A 26,313-nucleotide genomic window follows, 5' to 3' on the forward strand; every position below is an offset into this window, starting at 1 on the left:
TAAACAGGGTTCAACTGCTAAAGAACAGTCAAAAGACCCAAAGTGACAACGCTCACAAATCTACAGTTTATTACAAAAGAAAAGGATTCAATATGGCAATGGCATTAAATTAAGCATGTATATACCAGCCACAGGGTATTTTGCAGCAATGGCTCTGGATGTATAGATGCAGGCTCCTACAATTCTCCCTCCTGAAAGGGCTGTGGCCAGACACACTTTGTCCCCCAGATCAGGAATCACTGACATGTGTATGCAACACCTTGGAATGTGTCACCTTGGAATCAGAAAATCCAAAATGGAAGGGCCGGCCCATGGCTCACTTGGGAGAGTGTGGTGCTGATAACACCAAGTCGAGCGTTAAGATCCCTTTACCAGTCATCTTTAAAAAAAAAAAAAAAGAAAGAAAGAAAATCCAACATGGAGTCTTAGGTGGGTTTTGTTTTGTTTTGTTTTATATATTTTGCTGGTCATGTAAGCATATTCCTGCCACAAAAAGCTCCAACAGCAGAGCTCTCTTGGTGAGGGTAGGGGGTTTGGGTTGGTCTTACCAAGACCAGGAGCAAATCATTAATTTAACTGTTATGAATAAATAATACTGACGAGCTGGTACAAGCCACCCTCAAACCCCTTGGATCCATCCATGGTTACAAAACAACACTATTAATCACTGTGTTTCATTAATTACTGTATTTCATGCCTTGACCAGAGTCAGTGCCATACAAAAACTTAGCAAAACAGCTCAGGCTAATTCCAGCAGGCCTGGCATTAATCCACAATATATCTACTAGCAAATTTAAAATCACGTATGTGGCTTGCATATTTCCATTTGGACAGTGTATTCTAGATCAAGGGGAGGCAACTATTTCTATAAAGAGCCAGATAAGTAAATATTTTGGTTTTGTCAGCCATGTGGTCTTTATTGCAACTACTCAACCCTGCCATGGTCCTGTGAAAGCAGCCACAGACACTATGTAAATAAATGAGCACGGCTGTGTCCCAAAAAACTTCACGAACACTGACATCTGAATTTTATATAATTTTCACAAGCCACTGATCTTTTACTATTGTTTGGATTTTTAAAAACCCCTTTAAAAAGGTAAAAAAATCACTTATTGCTCACCACGGGCCTTGTTTGATGTCCTCTGGTCTAGATGCTTTTACTTTAAAAGTGTGGTCAGTGAACCAGCATAGTTGTTATCACCTGGAACTTTTAGAAATGCAGAATTATGACCCCCAAGCCAGACCAAATTTGCAACTTAAGGAGGTTCCCCAGGTGATTCATGTAGATTTTTAAAGTACTGGCAGATAACTCCACCCCCTACCCCCTAGTTTTATATAAGTAGTTTGGGTATGGCCTGGGTATTGGGATTTATAAAATAGCACCAGGTGATTCAAATGTGCAGTGAAGGTTGAAAATCACTGGCCGACCAGACCAAGTATTTGGCACTTACTCCTACATACATTTTTATTCTTCCCATCACGATTGTAAATTTTTTTCCATTCCTTTCTACTAGAGGTCTCCAAAGAATCTAAAATAGTACTATGCACCTACTGGGTACTCAAGTTCTTTCTGATTTGACTTGAAGATCAACTGATTTCTAATTAATTCATTACTGAATATTAAGTACTTAAAGTGTATTCTTGTAGGTGAACTGGTAATATTTTGTCTGGTGCTTGTAGTCATTGTTTCAAAACAAATCCCCCCAAATATGTAGAGATTATACACAGAAAAACTTTTTATGCCTCTTCTGGGACCAATATGCACACTTCAATGTGCAATCAGCAAGAAAAACACTTTATGTTTTGACAAGACATAGCTGCGGTGACTGTTACAAATGTTTCAAATTTGAAGTTCAAAAGATCTACAAATAGATTTGTGTATACACACACACACCACTGCTTTTTGAAAATTTGGTGTGGTAATTTTAAAAATAGCCACATACCACTGAACTGTACACTTAAAACTGGTTAAGATAGTAAATATAGCATTATGTACATTTTATCACTATATATATATATGTATATATATATGTATATGTATATATAGGCAGTTGGCTGGTACAGGGATCAACTCCTGGACCTTGGTGTTATCAGCATCATGTTCTAACCAACTGAGCTAACTGGCCAGCCCCAAAACCAATTTTTAAAAAATGGCCACCAATTCTGATTATTTCTTCCACTAAGGTATCTATGCCCCCTCCCCTTGATCCTGGGTGAACTTTGGCTGTTTTGACTACCAGAGAGTATGGCAGAAGTTATGCTGTGTGACTTAAAAATTGCTTTATTTTATTTTGCTGAGTGTTATTTGCATCTGGCATGCATCTTGATAATGTTATTTCATTGTTAATTTACAATACAATATACATTTATTAGGGTAAAGATTTAATTTGTATTGACAGTCTAATTTTGTTTTCTACTCTACACAAACTTACCTACTATAGAATTTACAGGCATTAAAAAAATCAGGTTATTTTATGCAGAAACTGTTGGTAGCATGTTAAATGTTTTAGTGATATTTGGAAAACTAGGGTTTCTAGAGGGGCTAGTAACATGTTTTTCCCACTTAAAATCATGCAACCTATGTGGCTTCCACTATTTAAATTTGCTCTCCAACATGTTTTAGAGTGGGATAACAAAGGATGTGTTTGTCCTGGAGACTTCCAGAGCAGGACTGAAGCACTTTCTCATTCTTTGTTATGGCTGCATGCATGGTTATTAGCCCATTCCACTCTTGATGAGTATTTAGGTTGTTTGTGATCTTTTTCTCTTACCATAATGGTATAGTGAATAACTTTTACAAGTATATGTTCCTAGAAATAGAATAATTGGGTCAAAGGGTATGTGTTATTTGTAATTTGGAAGAAATTGCAAAATTGCCTTCCAAAGAAGTTGTAGAAACTTAAATTCCCACTGGCAAGATATTAGAATAACTTTTCCCATAACTTTGCAAACATTGTTATCAAATTTTAATTTTTGTCATTCTGACAAGTAAAAATGGAATCTTAGCATAGTTTTCATTTGCATTTTTCTTAGAATTAGTGGTCTTTTTCCCTTTCAGATTTTTGAAAGTCATTTGTATTTCTTTTTATGTAACCTGTTATTTGTATTCTTTGCTTTCCTGTTTTTATTTTTTCTTTTACTTTATTTATCTGTAGGAATTTTTTTTTTTTTTTTGACCGGTAAGGGGATCACAACCCTCAGCACGGTGTGGTCTGCACCACGCTCAGCCAGTGAGCGCACTGGCCATCCCTATATAGGATCTGAACCCAAGGCCTCGACGCTACCAGCACTGCACTCTCCCGAGTGAGCCACGGGGCCGGCCCATAGGAATTTTTTATATATTAGGGAAATTAGCCTTGTCTGTAAAATGTGCTATAATTATTTTTGTCAGTCATTTATCTTCTTGCCTATGGTAGCTCTTGCCATACAGAATTTTTATGTGGCCACATTTACCAAACTTATAGCTTTTACGTTTTATGTTGAACTTGGAAAGACCTCCCATGCTGTCAAGATTATAAAACTCTTCCCATGTTAGTTAGTTAGTTCTTGGCTAGTTTTGGTCCAATAATTTTAAATGCTACTTTTATCATAAAGTAATTACCATGTTGAAATTATTTCTAGACTTTCTTATTGTATTTAATTGATCTGACTGTTAATTTGCTGGTACTATTTTTTTTTTAAACACTGCTTTAATTATTGAGACTTTATAAAATGTTTTAACATCTGGTTGGGCTAATCCTCCTCATTACTCTTACTCTCCTGATTTATCCTGGCTATTCTTATTTATTTTTCCGTATGATCTTTCCCCCCCCCCAATTTTTCCACATAATCTTAACAAGATACTTGTCTGAAGTCTACATAAAATTATTTGACTGTTTTAAATATAGGTCAAATCTCATTAAAATAAATATCAATGCAAATTAAGCTATTTGCATTTTATTTTATTTTGGGGGGTTAAGTTTTATTCAAGAACTTATAAAAAATATTCCATATTAAATGAGTTTTAATCCTCATCTTCCTCCTCTTCTTCATCCCGGTTAACCTGGGAGTAACATTAATTCATAACTCTCTTTGCTGTTAGCAACTTCATGCAACCAATCATGTAGATTATTCTTCTTGAAATATTCTTTGGTGAGATATTTCAAATTCCTTTTGGAAAAAGGCACCTTGGAAATCACAGTGGTCTTGCTCTTGCTCCTTTCAATGGTTACAACCCGTCTACTGAGATTCCCAGCTTTTCCATTCACTTTGATTTTCTCTTGGAGAAACTGCTCAAAATTGGCAGCATCCATGATTCCATCTTCTACAGAGTGGGTGCAGTCAAAGGCAAACTTTGGAACCTGCTTCTTTTTTTCCCCCCCTTTGCCACAAGCTTTTTCATGGGCACCGTGGTGGCAGCAGAAGGCACTATTTGCATTTTAAAGTAATTATTATTGAGAAACATTTAGTATAACGAACATTTTCAAAGCACAAAATAATTTTATTGCATTTGCAATTTTAAAAAATCTAATGAGGGCCGGCCCGTGGCTCACTCGGGAGAGTGTGGTGCTGATAACACCAAGGCCGTGGGTTCGGATCCTATATAGGGATGGCTGGTTTGCTCACTTCGGAGAGTGTGGTGCTGACAACACCAAGTCAAGGGTTAAGATCCCCTTACTGGTCATCTTTTAAAAAAAACAAAACAGAACAAAAAAAACCATGTGTTTAATCATGACGCTACATTGGGTTTTCTATACAGAAAGAAATATTTTCCTCAACTGGCAAAACAAAGGTAAACTATATCCACTACATCCATAAAGCAAAATTCAGTTTGCTCAAGTTATTCACAAGCGTATTAGTCTGTTTCTGTTGTTTATAACAAAATACTATGGAACTGGGTGTTTTATAAAGAAAACAAAATTTATTGCTTACAGTTTCTGATGTTGGAAAGTCCAAAGTCCTTCTGGTGGTGGTGACAGTGACCCAGGGGTCTCACATTGCAAGATAGCAAAGCAGAGAGAGCAGAGAGAGAGACAGACTCTCCTCTCTCTTGCTTTTAAAGCCCTCAGAATCCTGCCCCTGACCACTATTTTTAATCCACTCCCTACTGCATGGTCCTACAATCCAATCAGCTTTTCAAGTCTGCACCTTTCAATTACCATAATAGGATTTTCCACCCTCTCAACAGTCACAGTGGAGGCTAAGTTTCTAATACATAAAACTTGGGGGACACAATTCAAGCTTTAATGAGTTTTGGCGGGACATAATACAATCCACTACAACAAGTATAGCAAAAGACTACAAAGGCAGAATAATAGATGTAATCAATGTTTTCGTGGGCTGGCTTCAGCTGCCCTCTGCCCTTCTAGGCCATTCCCTCTACTGGTGGGGCTTCACAGCCTGAAGACAGCCCCCCCAGACTCCTTTCCAGATGGCTTCCTGTTTGGTTCTGTCATTTCTTGCCACTGGCAAAAGAATAAGAAGGTTGGAGAAAGTGCAGAGCTGTTCCTTTTCTCTTTTGGTGGTGGCCTGGCAACAGTAGGAGTAGTTGAGGAGGACAAGAGCAGCTCAGGGCAGCAGCATCAGGGGTGGAATGCCCTGGGATTCTGAGTGCGGTGGTAGCCAATGTGGGCTTGGGGCTCTGACCCAGGGGTAGGGGCAGCTTCTGATATCTGGCTGATCGCCCTTCCCTTTTTTCTAGCTCCCCCTCCATCTCCCTTTTGTTCTTTTGGTTCTTTTAACACCTTTAAAACCAAGCCCTGGCATTAAATCTTTCTCAGCTTGGCATATCCAGAGTGGCTTCTATTTTTCTGACCAGCCACTGACTGATACACTCTGCAACTAAATATAAATATTTACTTAGAGTAACATTAAAACGATTGATATTCATGTTTTTTTATAGGGAAGAAAGAAGATATAAGTAGTTGCTTTTCTTGAGGGGGAGAACAAACTATTTTTGCGTTTTGTTTCCTTCATCTAGGGTACAAAAAATTGACAGTCTCTATAAATTATGTAACTGCCACTTAAAATATTTATTAATTCAGGACATGAGTTCTTTATGGGGCGATTACGTTAAAATTAAATGTTTTATTTAATTACTGGTGAGATGACATTTGACAAACAGCTGTACCACACAGATTACACAATATAAAAACTGTAATAAACATAGCTTAATAGCAGACTCCAAACTTCTTGTCCTTCTTGAAAAAAGGTTTGATGATTTACTATAATCCACTAAGAAACATCTAAATGGGAAGAAACACAGAAGCATTTTTATGAGTGTCACTTAGTTTTTTAAATAGAAAATGGTCAGATAAACTGTAGAACTTAAGACTTAACTGTAGTGATAAAAATCTACATATAAAATTATTTAAGACAGAAACAAATTCATCTTAAGGACCACAAGTTTGTCTCCTGAATCAACATTCTCCCTTTTTGAAAAAAGTAATCTCATGCTATTGAGCACAACCAATTGGAAGTGAACATGAGAAGTTATTAATGGGAATGAACAAAATACAGGCTTACTTTAATATGCCTGATCTGGATCAAAGGAGGAAAAAAACAATACTTGGGTTTACTAAAACATAATCAAAGTAAAAATTTTGCCTTATATTTAAGTTCAAAATAGAAGTGAAAAGTAATTTATGTACCTATTTTATATACAAAAAAATTTGGAAGGATATACAGCAAAATGTTAACAGTGATCCTTTCTCTGGGTAGTCAGATTTGAGGTGATCAGTTTAATTTTTTTCTTTTTTTTTTTTCTGCTCTTTCATATTTTTTTTTCTGTAGTGAACATGTAAATCTCAGGTAATTAAAAAAGGAAGAAAGTAAAAACAATTAATACCCAAGCATGACAGTAATTAATACCTTTTAAAATTTAGTTTTTCACTTTCTTTATAATATTAAAAACATCATCATGTTGAAGGGATACCTGCACTCCCATGTTCATCGCAGCTGTGTTTACAAGAGCCAAGATATGGAACCAACCTAAATGTCCGTTGATGGATGACTGGATCAGGAAAATGTGGTATATATACACCATGGAATACTACTCAACCATAAAAAAGAATGAAATTCTCCCATTTGTAACAACACGGATGAGCTTGGAGAAACTAATCTTGAGTAAAATAAGCAAAGCACAGAGGATAAATACCACATGTACTCACTCATAAGTGGGAGCTAAGAGAGAAAGAAGGAAGGAAAGACCACAGTAGCGCATTGGACTTGCAGAGGGAGAGAGCATACCTAGGGACACAAAGTGGAATGGAGGAAAGGGGGCTGGGGAGGGAGGTTGGCGGTAACTGGGTGGGGGACATGGGTATAATCGCAATTTGTGGTAATGGGCATGCTGTCAGGATGGATATGGCCATCATGTTTTGTGCACGAGTGGAGACAATCAGCTTTGTATCTTAGGAATATTCATAAGCAAAAAAAAAAAAAAAGCCATAAGACAAAGCCTAGAAGGAAATATCACAAGATAACAATGGTTAATTGACTCAGCCTACTAAGTGCCAGAGCTAGGACTCTAACCCGGGTTTCTGGGTGGAAAGAATGTGGGTGAGTTGTTACAGAAATTGCATGTGATGGGGCCGGCCCGTGGCTCACTCGGGAGAGTGTGGTGCTGATAACACCAAGGCCACGGGTTCGGATCCCATATAGAGATGGCCGGTTTGCTCACTGGGCGAGCGTGGTGCTGACAACACCAAGTCAAGGGTTAAGATCCCCTTACCGGTCATCTTTAAAAAAAAGAAATTGCATGTGATAATAAATGCCTAAATATTTTGAAGAGTTTAAAGCCATAGGAGGATTGTTATTGTGACATGAGCAGAGAACCTATTTAGAGAAGTCATTGCTGTCATCTGTGCCAGTACTTTACCATGGATTATAATCAAATAAAGTTAGTTAATGTAAACAACAACAACAACAAAACATTTTATGAGGAATCACAATGTTGGAAAGCATCCAAGAGAACATGTGGTCCAGATCTGAAGGCTATAGCCCACACAGGTTAAGCAATCTGCCCAGGTCGCTTTGCTACTTAGTGACAGAGCTGAGATGAGAACCATGCTCTCTTGATTTCTGATTTAGGACTCTAACGCAAAAAGTAAGATATAAAAATATATGCAGTCACACATAAATATATATTTATCTCCACAACACCAGAAAAGGTTGGGTCAATTTAAAGACCCTAGAAATATGATCGTGTCAGGTTAGAACCTAAGTAACTATCAGCCAGCTTTACCTTCAGAATTTCACAGGGAGCGGCATCTGGCGGTACAGGTTTCCCGCAATGCTTTGAATATTCAGTTATCAAGACTGAAGCTTCATCTAAACTATGGAATCAAAAAGAAAAAGAGGGGCATGAGGAAGCTTTTGGGGTGATAAATATGTTTGCTCTCTTGATTGTGGTGACAGCTTCACAGGTATATATATGTGTCAAAGTTTATCAAATTGCATACTTCAAATATGTGCAGATAATTATATGTATCAAATATACTTCAAAAAATAATACTTATTCATAGATGACAGTATGCAATGATGGCTGGATCACAAGTGATAAACAAGCAGAGAGAAATCCTTGGTGTGGTAATAAGAAAGGGATACCTCTCACTCAAGTGGCTGCACAGTTAGACCAAATGGGAGGATGGACCCAGCAAATACTGGGATCCTGACTGAATGTTCCCTTTCTTTAGTGTCTGCCCACTTTTTCCTTCTCCTTTTCACTTTCCATGTCTGTGCCCAGCTCTGTCCCAAGAAGCTTACTGTTTGTTAACTTGTGGGTGCTAGGAAATTAGATAATCAAGCGTAGCAAAAATTATGTGTTACATAAAGCCATCAACATTTTGAGCAAGTATCCAAGGATTAAAGTTTCAATTTAGGGTTTAGAGCAGGACTGTGAGACACCTATTTTGGGGATTCAGACAGCCTGTTTAACTGTCTGATTCCAAATCCGTGTTCCAAGGTATTGGGTTAACAAGATAACTAACTACTGGGTATGTGCAGTATAGTAGTCCCCCTTATCCACGGGGGACACATTCCAAGTCCCCTAGTGGATGCCTGAAATCACAGAGAGTACCAAACACAATACTCATATATACTGTGCTTTTTCCTACGCATACATTAACTATAATAAAGTTTAATTTATAAATTAGACACGGTAAGAGAGTAACAATAACTAACACTAAAATAGAACAATTATAACAATATACTGTGGTAAAAGTTATGTGAATGTTGTCCCACTCTTAAAAATATCTTAATATTGTCAGACCATGGTTACAGAAACTGTGGAATGTGAAACTGCAGATAAAGGAGACTACTATAACACTATAACTTAATTTGAAGTTTTTAATTACAACCAAATAGCTCTACAATTGTTTGAGATTTGTCTCCAAAATAAGATAAATTTTAAGGAAATTCAATAGTAAGTTGTTTGTTTTTTTTAATTAACTTACCTTAAATCATTTGCCAAATAGTTTACTAGTTCAGTGATGTTATTGGTACTTATCATGTGCAATTTCAACAACTGAAAGTATTTTGTCTTTGCCAAAATCCCAAACTCCTTCTTATTTATGATATTATCCAGAACCAGACTTCTAATCTATAGAATGACAGGTATCATTATATTAAAAATGTGTTAAATTCCACGTCCTTATACTTAATACCTAAACATTTCTGACAATCAGAAGTTGAATTATCATTGTATTGTTATGTTTTGAGGGGTAGACGGGGGGGAAGGGTGACTGCTTTGGCCCTTTCACTATGCAGTAAATAAAAAATAAATAAATGCTATTTAGCACTTTGGGACTTTTTATGAGGAAGAAAATCTGTTTGTAATTACAAATACTTATGGCTACAAATTTTCCACCAAGTACAGCAGTAAACAAGACAGCCAATTTAAGAAACAGAAACAAAAAACCAACAAATGTTTTTGCCTTTTAAAATATTTACTGAGGTTTTAATAAAAGCAAAGTAATTTTATATATTAACAAACAGCTAGAAATAGTTATTTCCAGCTTAATTTTCATTTTGGGGAAATGATTACCATCTAGTATCAAATTTTTCATAGCAAAAAGGAGATGAAATTGGCTCTTACTTGATGTGAAAATCCTGCTAACTGGCCAGTATTCATATGCTCTTCCAATTGCTGTAAAATGATCTGAGGACTGCATGAGCCCAGAAAATTCTAGAAAAAATTAAAACACAATTAATGGAAAAGTATTATTATTACTAATTTCTGTCATGTCTGGAAGGTTTTCATTTTGAAATTTGAAATATCTTAAAGAATTAAAAGAAAAAACACTTCTACCAACAAAAAAATATTGGAATAAGGGGAAAAAAGCACTTTACAAATACTTATTCCAATAGCAAGATTTGTTTACCAGACATTTTTGTCATTCTAAGTGCCAAAAGTAATCTATTTAAATACTGAAACATATTTAAATTGCATGAAGGGATGAGTTTATGAATAATTAAAAAAGAAAAGTCAAAGACAAGCACAGATGGCTTTGAAAAACTGCAATTAATAGACCAAATGACAAATAAAAAATACACAAGTACATTTATATAGATCTCTGTCTACTGGCTTATCTACTTGTGGAGGAAATAACTATAAAACATTTCAAAATGCTTTGTTCTATTTGTTCTATATCGTAAAGGAAATGAGAGTTATTTTTATAAGTTCTGTCCTCAAAATGCTCGTGGCACCTTTTGTTAGGCACCCACACATAAAATCTGACTCCCTCATCTCCCACATCCAGTTGCTAAGTCAGGCTGCCTTCCTCATCGCCTTCCCCATCTTGCTCAATTTCATTACCACCATCCTACCTTGGATGCTTATCTCCTCAAGCTTTCCCTGTCTTCCTACAAGATTGTTATGTATGGATCAAGTGAGATGAATTCTATTCAACTGCAATTGTTTCTCAAGTCTCCCTTCTTGCCACCTCTTTCCCCTGATCAAGCCTACAGGGGTTAATGTATTATTCCTCCTAAAATACTGCCTTCATCATTTCCCTTTATTCTAAGAAAATCAATTGTTCCCCATTGATAAAGAATAAGGTCCAAACTCCTTTTATGACATCTCTCAGTTGAACCTCAGTCTATCTTTCTAAACCCCCACACAAACCTTTTACCTCCCCCATACTGATGTACTCATGATTTACAGGTTTGGTGAAAAGAAAACGCAGCCTTTTGCAAGGGGTGTGCAATATGAGACCTTCTGTTTCCTTGGCAGCCCCAGAGGAATAATGTGCAAGATACCTTAATTTGCTGGTGTCTTTTTTCTGAGTGGGGCATGAGCATTAGACAAGCTAACGCAAAAGCTGGAAGCTCTAACTGGACATATTGCCTGGCGATTCCGATCATGTCGAGATCATCTGAAACTGGACATCTTTGAGAGAGCATAGTAATTAGTCAATTAGTTAATAGCCTGTCAGAATTCTTTCTAGCTTTCCATAGCTGTTACCTGTCCAGGCTTTCAATAATTTTAAACACTAAAGTGTTGGTGCATAATACACGCTTATTAATAAGTGACTCGAGTCTCTGATGGTATTCTACATGGAATTTAAAACCTACTTACAGGAATATAGACTACTGTTGGCTACCATGATTATGTCTAGAAGCCTACAGATGCCTAAAATGAAATTCTCAGAAGACTCGAAATCTACAAGACAACACTGTATGAGTTAGGGTAGTCACAAAAGGTACTCTATACTTAAAATAACATCAGGTACTAATTTTAGAGTTTATTAAATATCAGTTTACTAGTTGTACCACAAATGAAAAGTACATGCTATAAAAAACAAGAGATATGTTATTATAAAAACAAGTGTTATTTCTCAATAAACAAATGCTCATAAGAGATATCTATCAGAAAGGAATTTTATAAGCAACAAATTTTATTTTTTTTATAGGAAAACAAATATTTTACTTACTCTAGGACAGTGATGAGACTCTCACAACAAGCTGATAACTGACTGGGACTTAAAGGACAAGAGGCTGAAGATAAAAAACAACAGTGATATACACACATACACATATACTCAACTAAAACTAAGCTACTGTCCATGTTTCAGAGGAGAGAGAAATACCTGAAAGTAGTGGTATCTGGATCACACGCTGCCAAGTTTTGCTAAAGTAGGGAACCTGTGAAAATAAGTCCATTAAAGAACTCATGTTTAGGATATTACAAACTCTATTTTGCATTTACAAACTGTACATTTAAAGCTTATATTCTACTCTTTTTTTTTTTTTTTGGTGGCTGGCTGGTACTGGGATCTGAACCTTTCATCTTGGTGTTATCAACACTGCGCTCTAACTGAGCTAACCCGCCAGCCCTTATATTCTAGCTGCTAAGACCAAAATCATAAATCGACATCTTCCTGTTTGAGATGATTAAGATTCTAGGATAATTTTCTTCATAAGTATACATTTTAGGATTTTATTATACAGTCCTGGATGACTCATTATTGTTCCACTTGGCAAAAAGTGTCAGAACCCAACTCAGAAAACAAAATTAACATTAAGCCTATTACATGCCAGACACTGTGCCAAGGCCATAGGAAAGGGAAGGGGACAAGAAGAAGCATTTATAAGAGGAAGAAAATAAAAAAGGAAAGAACATAAACTTCCATCAATAGAGGAAAAGTTAAATAACTTCTCACATATTTTACTCTAGATTACAGAGAATAATAGAGAATTAAAAATAACGAGATACCTAAAAAGGCTGAACATACAGTTACCATTAAGACCCAACAATCCCACTCATAGGTATATATTCAACAGAAATGAAAACATGTCCACGCAAAAACTTGTACACAACATTCACAGCAGCATTATTCATAATAACCAAAAAGTGGAAACAAATGTATCAACTGATGAATAGATACATACAATGTGGTATTTCCATACAATGAAACATTACTTGGCAATAAAAAGAAATGAACTTCTGATACATGCTATAATGTAGCATTATGTTAAGCGAAAGAAGCCAGATGCAATAAGCCACATATTGTATGACTCCATTGATATGAAATGTCCAGGACAGGCAAATCCACAGATAAAAAGTACATTAGTGGCTGCTGGAGCTGAGGGGAGGGGAGAATAGGCAACGATTGCTAATGAGTTTGAGGTTTCTTTTTGGGGTGATGAAAATGTTATGGAGTTAGAAAATGATAATGGTTGGACCACTTTGTGAACATACCAAGAACCATTTAATAGTACACTTTAAAAGGGTGATTTTTACATGTGAATTATATCTCAATAAAAAAGAGAGCTATACATCCTGATATGGAACAATCTCCCAGATATCATTGTTATGTAAAAAAAAAAAAAACCAACCCCCCCCCAAAAAACCCACTTTGTCTAGAATGTGACTGCATTTATGCGTACAAAAATGTATTTGTACACACACATGCATATGTGCTTGTATAAGACTAGGAAAGTTCTAGAAGGATACAAAAGAAAAACAGTGGATACCTCTGGGGAGAAAATTATGAAGGAAAATAGTAAAGGAGGTCTGCATGTTTTACTCAGCATATTTCTATATTGTTCTGATTTATTAAACTAAGAATAAATCATATATTTCTAGAAACATATATTATCATGATTATGTGGGTGCACAGCTTGTGAAATTTAGAAAAGATGAATAAGACACGGTTTCTGACTTTACAGATCTTCAAAGTCTATGAGGGGGCAGTCCAACACGTGATTAAAATAAATTATATTGTGACAAATGTCAGAGTAGAGCCCAAGTATTTTGAGAGCATAAATGAAGATGTGACTCATTAGGCCTGGAGAACTCATAAAAGTGACATCTTTGAGGAGGCGACATGTGAGTTGAGTATTTCGGGCCCAGGCCCGAAATCATCCTGTAGCCAACCTGTTCTGTTCTTTACTCAGGAGCAGTCAGCTTAATGCAGTATATCCAGCAGTCACAAGGCCAGCAAGTATAAAGATTAAATTCAATAAAATTTACTTTAAGAAGCTACTTACCTGCCATAAAGAGTGGATGCTAGAAATGGCTGTTAAAACTTTCCTTAGATAAGGAATCTGTAAAAAAAATTAAAATAAAAAAGTTCTAAAGACCACCAAAATGGAAAATTTCATCATGAAATACTAGATTAAAGTTTCAAAAGGAGTATCAGTAAAAATTTATCTTCCATGAGAACTGTCAGAGAATATTCACTTACAAATTCATAAATATCAAAAAAGGCCAGGGAACCTTCCATTTGTTTCCAGTGCAACTTATGGCCTTTTCGAATTTGCACTTTCTCTGGCCTAACACCAGGTTTTTTAAGTCTGGCAGAGACCCAATGAGAGTGAATGTGTTTTCAGCATACACTTGTTCAGTAACAAGTGTCAATGCAAAATGTTTAGGGGATGTTGTACGAAAGCTTTAAAATATATTCAGTCTAGGGCACTGAGTCTTACTCACCATATTGAAGCCCAGAAGCTTTTGCAAGAGCCCATTCCAAAGCTGCAGGTCATAGATTTTGTATTCTAAACAAAGTTCTGTCACTAATCTCACTGTCTGAAGCCAAAAAGAAAAAAAGAAAAGAAAATCATGCTGCTCAAGACCCCAATAAATCAAACCATCTTTGGAAAAGGCAAGGTAGTCTAACACAAAATATGTCTACAAATGTCCGCTGCCTAATTTCACGAAGGCCCCATCTTTCTAATGGAAGAAACAAAGAGATTCTTCCTTTTCTTGCCACCAGGGACTCACAAACAGTACCTCAGCCTTCTCCCCCTTTCTTTCTTCTAAGAATGGTTTGCCTGTTGGCCCCATACTCTTCCTGCCCTGGGCTCCAACTGCCTCCAGATTAAATTCCCACAGGAAACTAGGAGAAAGAGAAACGATACCCCTCCCTACAGAGGGACAGATGGTCTCTTCTCTCTGCCTGGATGAGGACAGACAGGCCATGGAAGGGATTGTACAAGTGCTCTCTCTTATTGGTAGGGATGACTTTAACCCACAGGCTTTAAGAAAGGGAGGTAACAGAGCCGTCCAAGTTGCCTTATCCATTCACATGCCAGGACAGGAAAGAAGAAAAGGTCTCAGAGCAGTAGACTTATTCGGGTACAAAGAGCTTCTCTGCTTTTGGCTTTCAAGAATCTGGATGGTGGCAGGGAACTGAATAAACAGCCAGCACATGAGAAAAAGCCCCTACCACCTGGAGGAATCAGTGTACATACCATGGGCTCGTGGCTGTGGTTTTTCCACAGACCTTTAATCATTCCTTCTTTAGGACTGTTGCAAAATAATTCGTATGTGATGGGGATATTCAAAATCTCAAATGATGCCAGAAAAGTTATACATTTCAAGTAAGATCTGGAAAACAGAGGCATTTATAGGAATCATTCTCACAGGCCACATTTATATCTACTAAAAGCCACCATGTGGAAATATAAGGCCAGTTTATTTTTTAATAAACAGTTCTTAGAAACTATGAAGTCCTTGGAAGCACACAGTTTGTTTTCAAATGTCCATTTTGGGCTTCTAAATATATTCACCGAATATAATATTAGATAGAAATCGATTTGAGCAAGATGAAGAGAATATTCAGTTTCAAGTCTCCAAGAAACGACGGAAACAAGATGTTCTTAGGTCTATTTCCTCTTTGCCAAAATGTCAAGGATATCCAAGGCAACAGAAATACATTTACACAGCTACTCTAATGTATTCTTTAAAAGATTTTTTAAAAAATTTACACATTGTAATTATACATACTTATGGGGTACAATCTGATGTTTTGATACATATATATCTTGTATAATAATCAGGTTATGGTAGTTAATGTATCAATCACCTCATGCATTTATCATTTCTTTGTGGCAAGAACACTGAAAAGCCTCTCCTCTAGCTGCTATGTAATATACAACTTAACTGTTAACTATAGTTATCCTACTGTGCAATAGAACACCAGAACTTATTCCTCCTATCTAATTGAATTTTGTACCCATTGGCCAACCTCTCCCTGTTTTCCCTCCCCCGTACCCCCTTCTAATGCACTCTTATGAATTAAGGGGCTTTAAAAGACACAGTTCCAAAAAGTGACATTTCCTGTTTCTTAATGCAATAAAAAAATTCTACTTACTTCACTTCTTCAATGGGCTTTTTAAAGAGAGATTCTATAGTTCCCTTGTCAGCCAAATAGAGGAGACACTGAAGAGCTCGTGTTTTGTGGGCAAAAGTTAACCGATGCATACCCAGTGTCTGTAAAACCAAGACAGGTTTGGAGAGTGGCACATCTGCACACTGTAGTTGGGTAAATGAGTTTCAACTTAGGTAACATAAGCAACATAATTAAAAAAAAAATTAAAGTCAATCTCCGCCCTTAAGGAATGCACAGTGTAGAACAGTGGTTTTCAACATGTGCTGTACAGACAGACCCTGGATGGTCTCCCTGAGATGCTTTCAGGAGGGAAAGGGTCTAAACCGTTTTCACAATGATTTTTTTTTTTTTTTTTGTCTTTTTCGTGACCGGCACTCAGCCAGTGAGTGCACCAGCCATTCCTATATAGGATCCGAACCCGCAGCGGGAGCGTCGCTGCGCTCCCAGTGCCGCAGTCTCCCGAGTGCACCACGGGCTCGGCCTTCCACAATGATTTATAATGTGTTGCTATTTGCACTGATGGTGCATAAGTGCTGGTGAGTGAAAGTGCTAGCAGAATCGAGACCCCACTGTCATAGTAGCCATTTAATCATGGGTATGCACTTAGAGTATGGAAAAAAGCAAAGACGACTTTCGCTAAGAATGTTCTTAATGAAGCAGTTGAGGTTTAATTTTATTAAATTTTATTAAACTTCAACTCTTGAATATATATCATATTAATACAAATTCACATTTGAATACATGTTAACATTAATTAACACATATTCATTAATATTCTGTATGGCAAAATGGGAAGTACACATAAAGCATACTGCAGTACAATGGTGTTTTCAAGGAAAAGCACTTACACAGCTAAGCTGTGAGCTAACTAGCCACTTTTGGTGGTGGAAAACCATTTTTCCTCAAAAGAATGGCTAAAAGACAAACTAATAATAGGCAAAGAAAAAAAGGTTTTTTTTGTTTCTTTCTGTCATGGACTTAAAATCAGCATCTTAGACTTTCTCCCTTTCTTCTCTCCAAGAACCATTTGCCTACTGGCTCCCCACCCTTTCTCTCCCTCTGCACCAGCTGCCTCAGTGGACATTTCCATATGCAAAAGCCTGAATGCCAAAGAGGTCCTGTTGTCTTTACAGAAACTGAAAATTTAGTCTAGCCATAGTTTAGTGGGTAGACTAGAGCAAGCAGCCAGATTATGCAGGGCCTTGAGGCTATGGGGAGAGCTTTTCTCAGCAATCAGGCCCACTGGTATTAAGAATGTTGATTGACCAGGGAGTTAATTACTGTGAATGAAGATAACCTGTGGGAATTGCCAACAGGTGCTACACAGCTGTTACAGAGGCCAGCACTAAATGGAGCCTGGTGGACAGGACAATCCTTGTTTATAAAGTTAGATACATTTTGAATATGTAAGTAAGTGGACATTATCTGAATCATCTGTTAATGAAATCAAGCATGGTAAATACATAAGGAAAAAATGTTAAGCTGAGATACACAGATGAGTTTTGATTAAGTTTCTAGAGCTTACAGTTGTAGCTGATGTTGCAAATACAAACAGCATTCTTGAACTATAATCAATCGGACGAGACAGAAGGAGATATAGCACTCTGGAAAAAAAATTTTTAATTACATTATTTTTTAATTCAGTAATAGATTACCGAAACAATAGGCCTATGTTTCTTTCAGAGAAAAATTCATTAGATATTCCAAATGTAGGTCAGAAGGATTATGGGCTAATGACATTTGTTTCCCTTAAAGGATGTTTAATCTTTTATTGAGTTCCTTCGTAGCTAAAGAGGATAGTATACACAATAACCCCCAGGCCTCAGTCTCCTCACCTATAAAGTAGCTAGTCAACTCTGATACTTCAAATTCTATCTAATAAATTGATACAAACCACAGCTGTAAAGTTCACTGAATGCTATACATGGGAGATTCTGTGCTTTGTACCCAGGATCTTCTTAGTGGCACATTTCAATCTCCAGACTCAGGGCTGGCTGGCCCCCTCCAGGGAAGGGCAAGATGGATCCAGTGGACTGGAGGAGGGAATGGGGGAGCTTTCAGTGGGAAAAGGCAGGAAGGTATGGACTTTGCACAAAGCATGCTTTTGGGATTTCCTTTTTTTCTTCCTTTTGAATTCCTTCCTTTTCCTTTTGAATTGCTTCCCTCTACTTCCCATGTGGCTGGTTCAGTATGACACTACCTCTTGCTTTGACAAAGGCACACCTACCTGCTCTTAAAAGACTAAGCAAGGACAAGATGGGGGTCCAGAGGGAAGGATGGCATGGAGCAGGTGGTTAGGCCAGCTCAGCTCCAGACCAGGAGGAATACTTTTCTTGGGTTTGTCTTTCCATGTCTTTGTTCACTATCAGATCTCCAGGGCTGAGGGAGGGTGTGGGCCTCACCAGCCGCTTGACCTACTTTTGGTCTAGGCCAGGAATGGCGAAACGCTGGCATGCGTGCCACCACGCCCTCTCCTGTGCCTTGCCAAGCATCATGAATGGATCACCACATTCTTCTGATTTGGGCCCAGATACATTCTTCTCAAGAGAGCAAGCCATGACCAATCAGACTCAGCACATTAGATGAAGCCAACATGCCTTTCTTGGTCTGCCTTAGGCTAGAAGGGTAAAAGGAATCTGGTGGCCCATATCTGGGTTACCAGTGTGAGAGAACATATAGGAATCTGGGGCCAAAGTCCTAGCTAATAAAAGAGTTTTCCTTTGTTTGAGATGCATTCTCTGCTAAAGGTGTTCTAGGAACCCTCGACATTCATAGGAGCTCATGGAGGGTTCAGAAATTCTGGATCTTGGCTGTCTCTGATTTTTTTCCACTGGAGATACTCATAGCCATATATCAATGAATTGATTCTTCTCAAGAGACTCTGACTCAGGTTATAGCAAAAAAGTCTTTTAAAAACCAACCTCTAAAAATGTTACTGGTGAGATTCCTACTGGGCATCAAGATATAGGCAAATGTGAGTAAAGGAAAAGAGTACCTTTGTAGTGCTTCATCTTCCTGAAGTTCAAATAATTCTGATGGTTTCTTTGAAAAAGTAGAAAAAAAGTCAAAAAGTGAAGAAAGTTTGTGACTATACAAACTTTCATCTTATGAAAATTTATTAGATGAAAAACCCAATATATAAAATTATGTTTACATTAGAAGAACTTACAATGCAAATAATTACTTTATGAAAAGATTTTTGCTTAAATGATGGGTTTACTCACATTCATTCACTCAACAAATATTTACTGAGCACTTACTATGTGTCAGGCATAATTCTAAGAACATGGGCTACCTGAGCAACGAAACAAACAGTCCAGTCTTCCTGGAGCTACATTCATTGGATAATTTTTATCTTATTTTACTTTCGGTGGTTGGCCAGTATGGGGAACCGAACCCTTGTTACAAGGTGGCACTCTAACCAACTGAGCTAACTGGCCAGCCCTGGATAATTTTTAAAAAGAAAGGATTCCATCAGTTTTAAATGTCACTTAGTAATTCAGTATATATTTACTGGGATTTACAAAGCACTGTGCTAGGTGCTATTTATAGACATAGTTCCTGGCCTCAAGGAACTTTTAATTTTAGCACATTGAACGTATGTATAAGTTAAGACATCTGTAAATGCTGATTTCTAAGAGTCAACCAGAGATTCCATGTGGCTGAGATCCACTTCTAACCCGTTTCCACTGAAGCACAGCCCTTGCTCTTAGTAAATATTTAAGAAATGTTTGTGCCAAGTCATATAAAAACCACTGATTAAAAACCTAATGTCATGTTAGTAATACTATTTGTTTACAAATAGATTTTTTTCCCAAGGATATCTGCCTAGGTGGATATAAAAATTATAGAATCTACATATTGAATTCTGCCTGAAAATTCAGAAGAAACTGCAGAAAATTCTCGATTTGGATTGCTGAATCCTATCATAAATTGTAGATGTTAATGATACTATTTTTAAAATACTGACATGATGTGCCTCCTGGTGTTATTCATTGAAAAGAACATATCAGCTATATATTACTGCTGCCAAAAACATATAACCTAAATCGAATCATAGGAAACATCAGCAAACCCAGGACACATCTTACAAACCAATTGGCCAGCATCCTTCAAAAACGTCAATGTTCCATCACAGTTTAAAACAGTTTCAAATAAGAATCATCAACAGATACTAAACTGGGGAGTGTGTGTGTGGTGTGGGGAGGAGTTTTGAACCAATACAACAGGATGTTGTACAGGAAGTTGTATGGCCTCAAAATATTTCCCCCGATAATTACAAAAGGAAAAACAGCAATTATGTAGCAGAGCAACAGACAATACCTTAACCAAGTTATCTAAATAAATATCATCTGTAAGGGGAAAAAGACATCATCTGCCTCCAAATGTCACACTCAGAGGACATGATATTACTTATGTAGTATGACACCAAAAATACATAATCTGAATCTTCTCATGAGGAAATATTAGGCAAACACAAACTGAGGGGCAGTTCATTAAATAACTGGCCTACACTCTTCAAAAATGTCAATGTCAGGGCTGGCCCATGGCTCACTTGGGAGAGTGTGGTGCTGATTAACACCAAGGCCATGGGTTCGGATCCCATATAGGGATGGCTGGTTTGCTCACTGGGTGAGCGTGGTGCTGACAGCACCAAGTCAAGGGTTAAGATCCCCTCACCAATCATCTTTATATGGGGGGGGGTCAGTGTCATGAAAGACAAGGAAAAGTCATGGAATTTTCTAGATTAAAACAGAGACACAACAAATAAAAGCAAAACATAATGCTGGACTAGATCCTGGACCTGGGGGAAAACTGCTATAAAGAACATTACTGGGACAATTGGTTAAATAGCAAGGTGGATCACAGATTCAAGTATTGTATCAATATTAAATCTGTTGATTTTGATAATTATACTGTGGCTAAGCAAGGAAAAATCTTTGTTCTTAGGAAATACACACTTAAATATTAAGGGTTTATAAAGGAGCATGATGTGCAATTTACTCTCAAAGTGTTCAGAAAAATATTTTGAGTATATATAACATAAAGAAAGTGATGAAGCAAATACAGAATAATGTTAAAAATTAGATGGGTCTAGGTGAATGGTATATAGGAATTCTTTTATACTATTCTTTCAACTTTTCTGTACATTTAAAATTACTTCAGGGCTGGCTGGATAGCTTAGTTGGTTAGAGCACGGTGTTATAACACCAAGGTCAAGGGTTCGGATCCCTGTACCAGCAAGCCACCTACATAAACAAACAAACAAACAAACAAATAAATAAATAAATAAAATTACTTCAGAATAAAAAGTCAATCACACACATCTGAGCTGAAGAACAGGCCACTTCTTTTATACAAGAATACATCTGAAACATCAATTAAAAGGTAAAGTAGGTAAAAAACAGTATTTAAACAAAAAGAAAAACTAAAATTCAGAAGGTATTAAAACGAATGAAAGTTCCTTCTTTGAAGAGTCTGTGCTCCTAATTAGGTTTTATTGTATGGGACAAACGTGAGGGGTCTTCAAAAAGTTAGCTCAGTTGGTTAGAGCATGTTACAACACCAAGGTTACGGGTTCAGATCCATATACTAGCCAGCCACCAAAACAATAAAACAAAAACAACAAAAAAAAGGATGTCACATCTCAATGTGGCTAGAAAAAAAAAAGTTCATGGAAGGATTCGTATCATGTTTCAATTCAATTTTTCCAGGAACTTTTGGAAATACCCTCATGGTAGCCTTTGAGATGAGGCCCTCGACTCATACTCAACAACAGACACCCTTGGCCAGGGAGTACTCACTTCACCAGGTTTTGTGGAAGGGCATAGCCATTTCTCCAACAACATGTCCCAGACTTTTTCCAAATTAACTTCATTGACTTCGGCTATTTCTTTAGCTGCTGCATGAATATCTAAGATATTCAAGATAAAGAAACAAGAAAAAAAAGAGAGAGAAATTCAAGTTTTCAATATAAGAAAACTGGTAATCAAAATGATAGTTCTTAGACAAAAAAATAGTTTGTCCTCACCAGGATAATCTTTGCCAGAGGAATTCTGAATTCTTTGATTTATGCTAGGATGTTCATACAGACTGACAATGAGATGTGCTGGCTTTCCTATCACTCTTAAGTATTCCTCAGTGTTCAACTTGTGGGCTATGAGCACAGCCTCTGTGCCTGATCGCCGGTACTGGATATGAAGTTTCTTCAACAAAGCCTCAGCTTTTTCACGTGTTTCATCCTTTTAAAAAATTCCAAGCAAAAAGAAAATCTTATTTTGTAAATCTCAAGTGAGGATAAGAATCTGTCTCTATCAATCACAGTCCCTCCCTTCCTTAGTTCTATATTTAAGCATCTACACAAAGCCTTGGTCTTCTTTCTCCATTTTAGGCACCTGGGCAGGGTGGGAAGGTATGCTAAGCAAGCACAATTTTGTAAATCTCAAGTGAGGATAAGAATCTGTCTCTATCAATCACAGTCCCTCCCTTCCTTAGTTTTATACTTAAGCATCTACACAAAGCCCTGGTCTTCTTTCTCCATTTTAGGCACCTGGGCAGGGTGGGAAGGTATGCTAAGCAAGCACAATTTAAATTAAAAGAGCAGCCTTCATTTTTACAGTTTAGACACACCTGAGGTGGGATATTCTCTAGCCATCTCTCAGCTAAATACAGGCAGAATTTCAAACTAGACATCTTGAAGGAACCTAAAAAGACAGAAAAAAGATTTATAATCTAATCTTAACCCTTTCAGGCTAAGGTATATTAGTCAAATTAACAAGTCTTTTTAAATAATAAAAATGAACACTCATTGTAAAAAACAATTTAAACAGGATAGAAGGATACAAAGTAGAAAGTAAAAGTCCACAGAGGCCCCCTCCTCAGCTTCCATTCCTATTCTCTAGATTCTTATATTCCTTCCAGATGTTTTGTGTGCGTGTACAGGAACATTTTAACCCATATGGGATACAGTAGTTGTACCCTATCCAAGGAGGATACATTCTAGGAACCCCAGTGGATACCTGAAACTGCAGATAGTACTGAACCCTAATATACACTATGTTTTTTCCTATACATATATACTTATGATAAAGTTTAATTAATAAATTAGGCACAGTAAGAGATTAACAATGACTAATAATAAAATAGGACAATTATAACAATATACTGCAATAAAAACTATGTGAATATGGTCTCTCTCTCTCAAAATATCTTAATATTTTCAGACTGCAGTTGACCCCAGGTAACTGAAAGCAAAACCGTGGATAAGGAGGGGCCACTGTAATACCATACATACTCTAGTATAATTTGCTGTTTTCACTTTATATCTTAGATATTTTTCCAAATCAGCTACATAGTACTGCATTTTGTAAATATGCCCTATTTTTTTAAACCAGTTCTTGGTGAGCATTTAAAAAAAAAAAATTATTTTCAAATTTTGTTTCAACCAAAAATATGGGAATAGGTGCCTGTGTTTGTGTACTTGCTTGATTATGTGAGAATATCTAAGAAGTTAGGAAGTATGCACTAATTTATATTTCTACGAAGAAGTTGGGGAGTGCCTGTATCACTGCACCCTAAACAAACAAGGGTCCTGCTTACTTCAGTTGAGCTTTTTACCATTCAGCAATACCATGAGTAAAGAGAGCAGGCACATACATTTTAAAACTATCACACTACTTCTCCTTAGAAATACAAAAAAACCCACATTTTTTTACTACAATTTCACAAAACAACACCGTCAACCACTTCAAGCCCAATTAAAGGAGGAATCCGTACCTTCTGGAATATCCTGGGTGAGACTGATGGCAATAGCCACAGCCCACTCCGGGTTAACTATTGATAATAAGTAGGATTCGATGGTTTGAGTGATCTTACGTATTTCCTTGTTAATCATTGTTGAGGATTTAGCTTGTGATAACTTCAGGAGCTTTGGCTTCAGTTTTTTTTCAAAAACATGTTTGGCTGTAGACACATACAGAGTGTCCAGAGAGAACTTCAAAGAAAAGGAAAGTTAAGGCTGATTTATGTGTTTAAACTTTAAGTTTTTATATGAAAGCAGCATATAAAAACTGACCCCCTTCTATATGGGGTCAGAGTTAATTACAGGATAAAGAAACATCTTACAAAGTTTTAACCCATTACCTTCATTAATTTAGAAATTAAGAGCAATGTTGGGAAGGATTCTTCACTGAGTTCCATAGCTAGAAAGGAAAAAGGAGAGTATGATTTGTTTAAGAAAAATTTTCAGCTATTCAGTAAAATTCATAAGAAGTTAATGTACATACAAAGGATTTTCCAGAAGTTCTGTGCTGTGCCAAAGAATATCAGGTGAAAAGGCAGTCTAGTTTGGGCAGCTGATGGCAAAGTTATTACATGTTCTAACATATACTGATATTCTAGGTCCACTGGAGGAGAAATTCTTCTGTATGACTTCAAATGTTTCAGAATATTCAATGCCTATATTAAAATAAAAAGGTATTTTCCTGTAAAATTAACCCAATCCTAAACGGCTCCAAAATTGTCTAACTGTATATATACCATCAGTTTTCCATTCCTGAGATAGTCTCATTTTCATAAAGATGATCAAAAACCTTTTCTAGTTTTCCCTTTGATGTTATTCTTCTAAAGCATAATTCATATGATCATTAAAGAAATCATACTAGGAGAATCCAACCATATCCTGTTGTTGGTAAGATGTTTTATAAACGAATTTGGCCATTCTCTACGTGTTCTTCAAGTAGTTTGAGATATACCTCAAAAATACTTGATTTCATTTAAAATTCAGAAAAAGTAGATCTAAAATTAATTACCTATATCCCTTATCCCTCTTATGTTTTTATTTCATATTTGGGGGCTTGTATAACTTTGTGAAACAACCCAATCCAATTAAAAAATATAAAAAGCTACTATGACTAAAATTCAGAAATGATTAAAAAGGTAATGGAAGTACTAAGATGAAATTGAGTGAGTCCTGAAGCTACCAATTAATACACAGAGCTGACTAACTTGAAGCCTCATGTCCTTTTTTTCTTGCTAGATGTCAAATAATGTTGCCTTTCTTCACAATTAGTCCTTTAGTGACTTCATACTCTCGGGCAGCAGATTTAAATCACCTCAATACAGCAAAAATAGGATGAAGAAAAGTGATAAAATACGAATAGCACAAAAATCTTTACTTTTGTATTCATTTTGAAGAAAAAGATCTAAACTGCAGAGTTTAAAGGGAGCTGAAAGGATAAATAATACAGAAAGACACAGAATAACTAATATTATTTATGATCCAAATAAAAGCATAAAATAATTTATGAACCTTTAATATATTCATTATACCTGATTAATATTAATATTGGTTATCTTTTCATCAGCTCTTTCTATAACTTTCAGGACAACTTCGATCATTTCATAGTCATAGGGATTCAACTGTATAAAAACAAAAATATATCAAAACTTGAAATTACCATGCTGATAGTTTTATTCAATATGTTCATAAATACAGATTACAAGTATAAAATCTCAGTGCAGTACAATGTTAAATTAGATAAATGAACTGAAATTTTCTCACTTCTAAAATTACCTCTACTTGGTGATGGGGAGAAATAATCAGCTACAATGTATATCGACAAAATAAAATTAAAAAAAAAAATAAATTAAAAAAAATAAATAAAATAAAAAAAATAAATAAATAAAAAATAAAATAAAATAAAATTACCTCTATTAGGCTAAACATATATGCTTTAAAATGTCTCAAAAGCTATTAAAAAAAGCTGCACAGGGCAATATTGTTATAATGAAGATGCTCTTAGGGTACTAAAAACATAGAAAGAATAAATATATGGTCAAAATTTCCTAATTTGATAAGATTTTGAAATTAAAGTTCTATTTCTTTCCTTTATGATGGGAAAATTAAACAGGAAGAAATAGACCTTTTCATGGAAATGACATAACTAAAATTGCGGACCTCCAAGCAAAAGTTTCTCAAAGGATTCTGTTTTAGCTCTAACTATATACTATAACACAAGAATTAATTGGGTGGCTTCTATATATACTTATAAAGAAAGGAAGTATTCTCTTTGTTCTTTGTTTCTGCCCACACACCATTACTTTAATTTTTAAATGCCAACTAAAGTTATATGAATGACAACAATGAACAAAGTGGGCAGAAAATTTGAGCAGGTCTACACATTTTTTTTTTTTTTTTTTGTGGTGGCTAGCTGGGACA

General features: G+C 36.3%; 1 protein-coding gene and 1 pseudogene across 1 annotated transcript in view; both read right to left on the reverse strand.

Annotated features, from left to right (window-relative positions):
* Window positions 1-4,003: 4,003 nt before the first annotated feature.
* LOC134370724 (large ribosomal subunit protein eL22-like) lies at window positions 4,004-5,692 on the reverse strand (annotated as a pseudogene).
* Window positions 5,693-6,078: 386 nt separating this feature from the next.
* Window positions 6,079-26,313, reverse strand: part of KNTC1 (kinetochore associated 1) — a 75,921-nt gene continuing 55,686 nt past the window's right edge. Inside the window, exons 45-64 of the mRNA XM_063086016.1 lie at window positions 25,425-25,514; window positions 24,380-24,551; window positions 24,237-24,295; window positions 23,871-24,087; window positions 22,725-22,798; window positions 22,126-22,336; window positions 21,899-22,008; window positions 19,090-19,136; window positions 17,620-17,698; window positions 16,077-16,195; window positions 15,175-15,310; window positions 14,414-14,509; window positions 13,972-14,028; window positions 12,069-12,123; window positions 11,913-11,976; window positions 11,239-11,368; window positions 10,076-10,165; window positions 9,435-9,580; window positions 8,225-8,315; window positions 6,079-6,224 (exon numbers count right to left, since the gene is read on the reverse strand). Coding sequence (XP_062942086.1) covers window positions 6,204-6,224; window positions 8,225-8,315; window positions 9,435-9,580; window positions 10,076-10,165; window positions 11,239-11,368; window positions 11,913-11,976; window positions 12,069-12,123; window positions 13,972-14,028; window positions 14,414-14,509; window positions 15,175-15,310; window positions 16,077-16,195; window positions 17,620-17,698; window positions 19,090-19,136; window positions 21,899-22,008; window positions 22,126-22,336; window positions 22,725-22,798; window positions 23,871-24,087; window positions 24,237-24,295; window positions 24,380-24,551; window positions 25,425-25,514 — 2,064 coding nt within the window. The 3' untranslated portion in view covers window positions 6,079-6,203. The remainder of the gene's footprint in view (window positions 6,225-8,224; window positions 8,316-9,434; window positions 9,581-10,075; window positions 10,166-11,238; window positions 11,369-11,912; window positions 11,977-12,068; window positions 12,124-13,971; window positions 14,029-14,413; window positions 14,510-15,174; window positions 15,311-16,076; window positions 16,196-17,619; window positions 17,699-19,089; window positions 19,137-21,898; window positions 22,009-22,125; window positions 22,337-22,724; window positions 22,799-23,870; window positions 24,088-24,236; window positions 24,296-24,379; window positions 24,552-25,424; window positions 25,515-26,313) is intronic.

This window comes from Cynocephalus volans, chromosome 2, assembly GCF_027409185.1.
Source record: "Cynocephalus volans isolate mCynVol1 chromosome 2, mCynVol1.pri, whole genome shotgun sequence".
Lineage (NCBI taxonomy): Eukaryota > Metazoa > Chordata > Mammalia > Dermoptera > Cynocephalidae > Cynocephalus > Cynocephalus volans.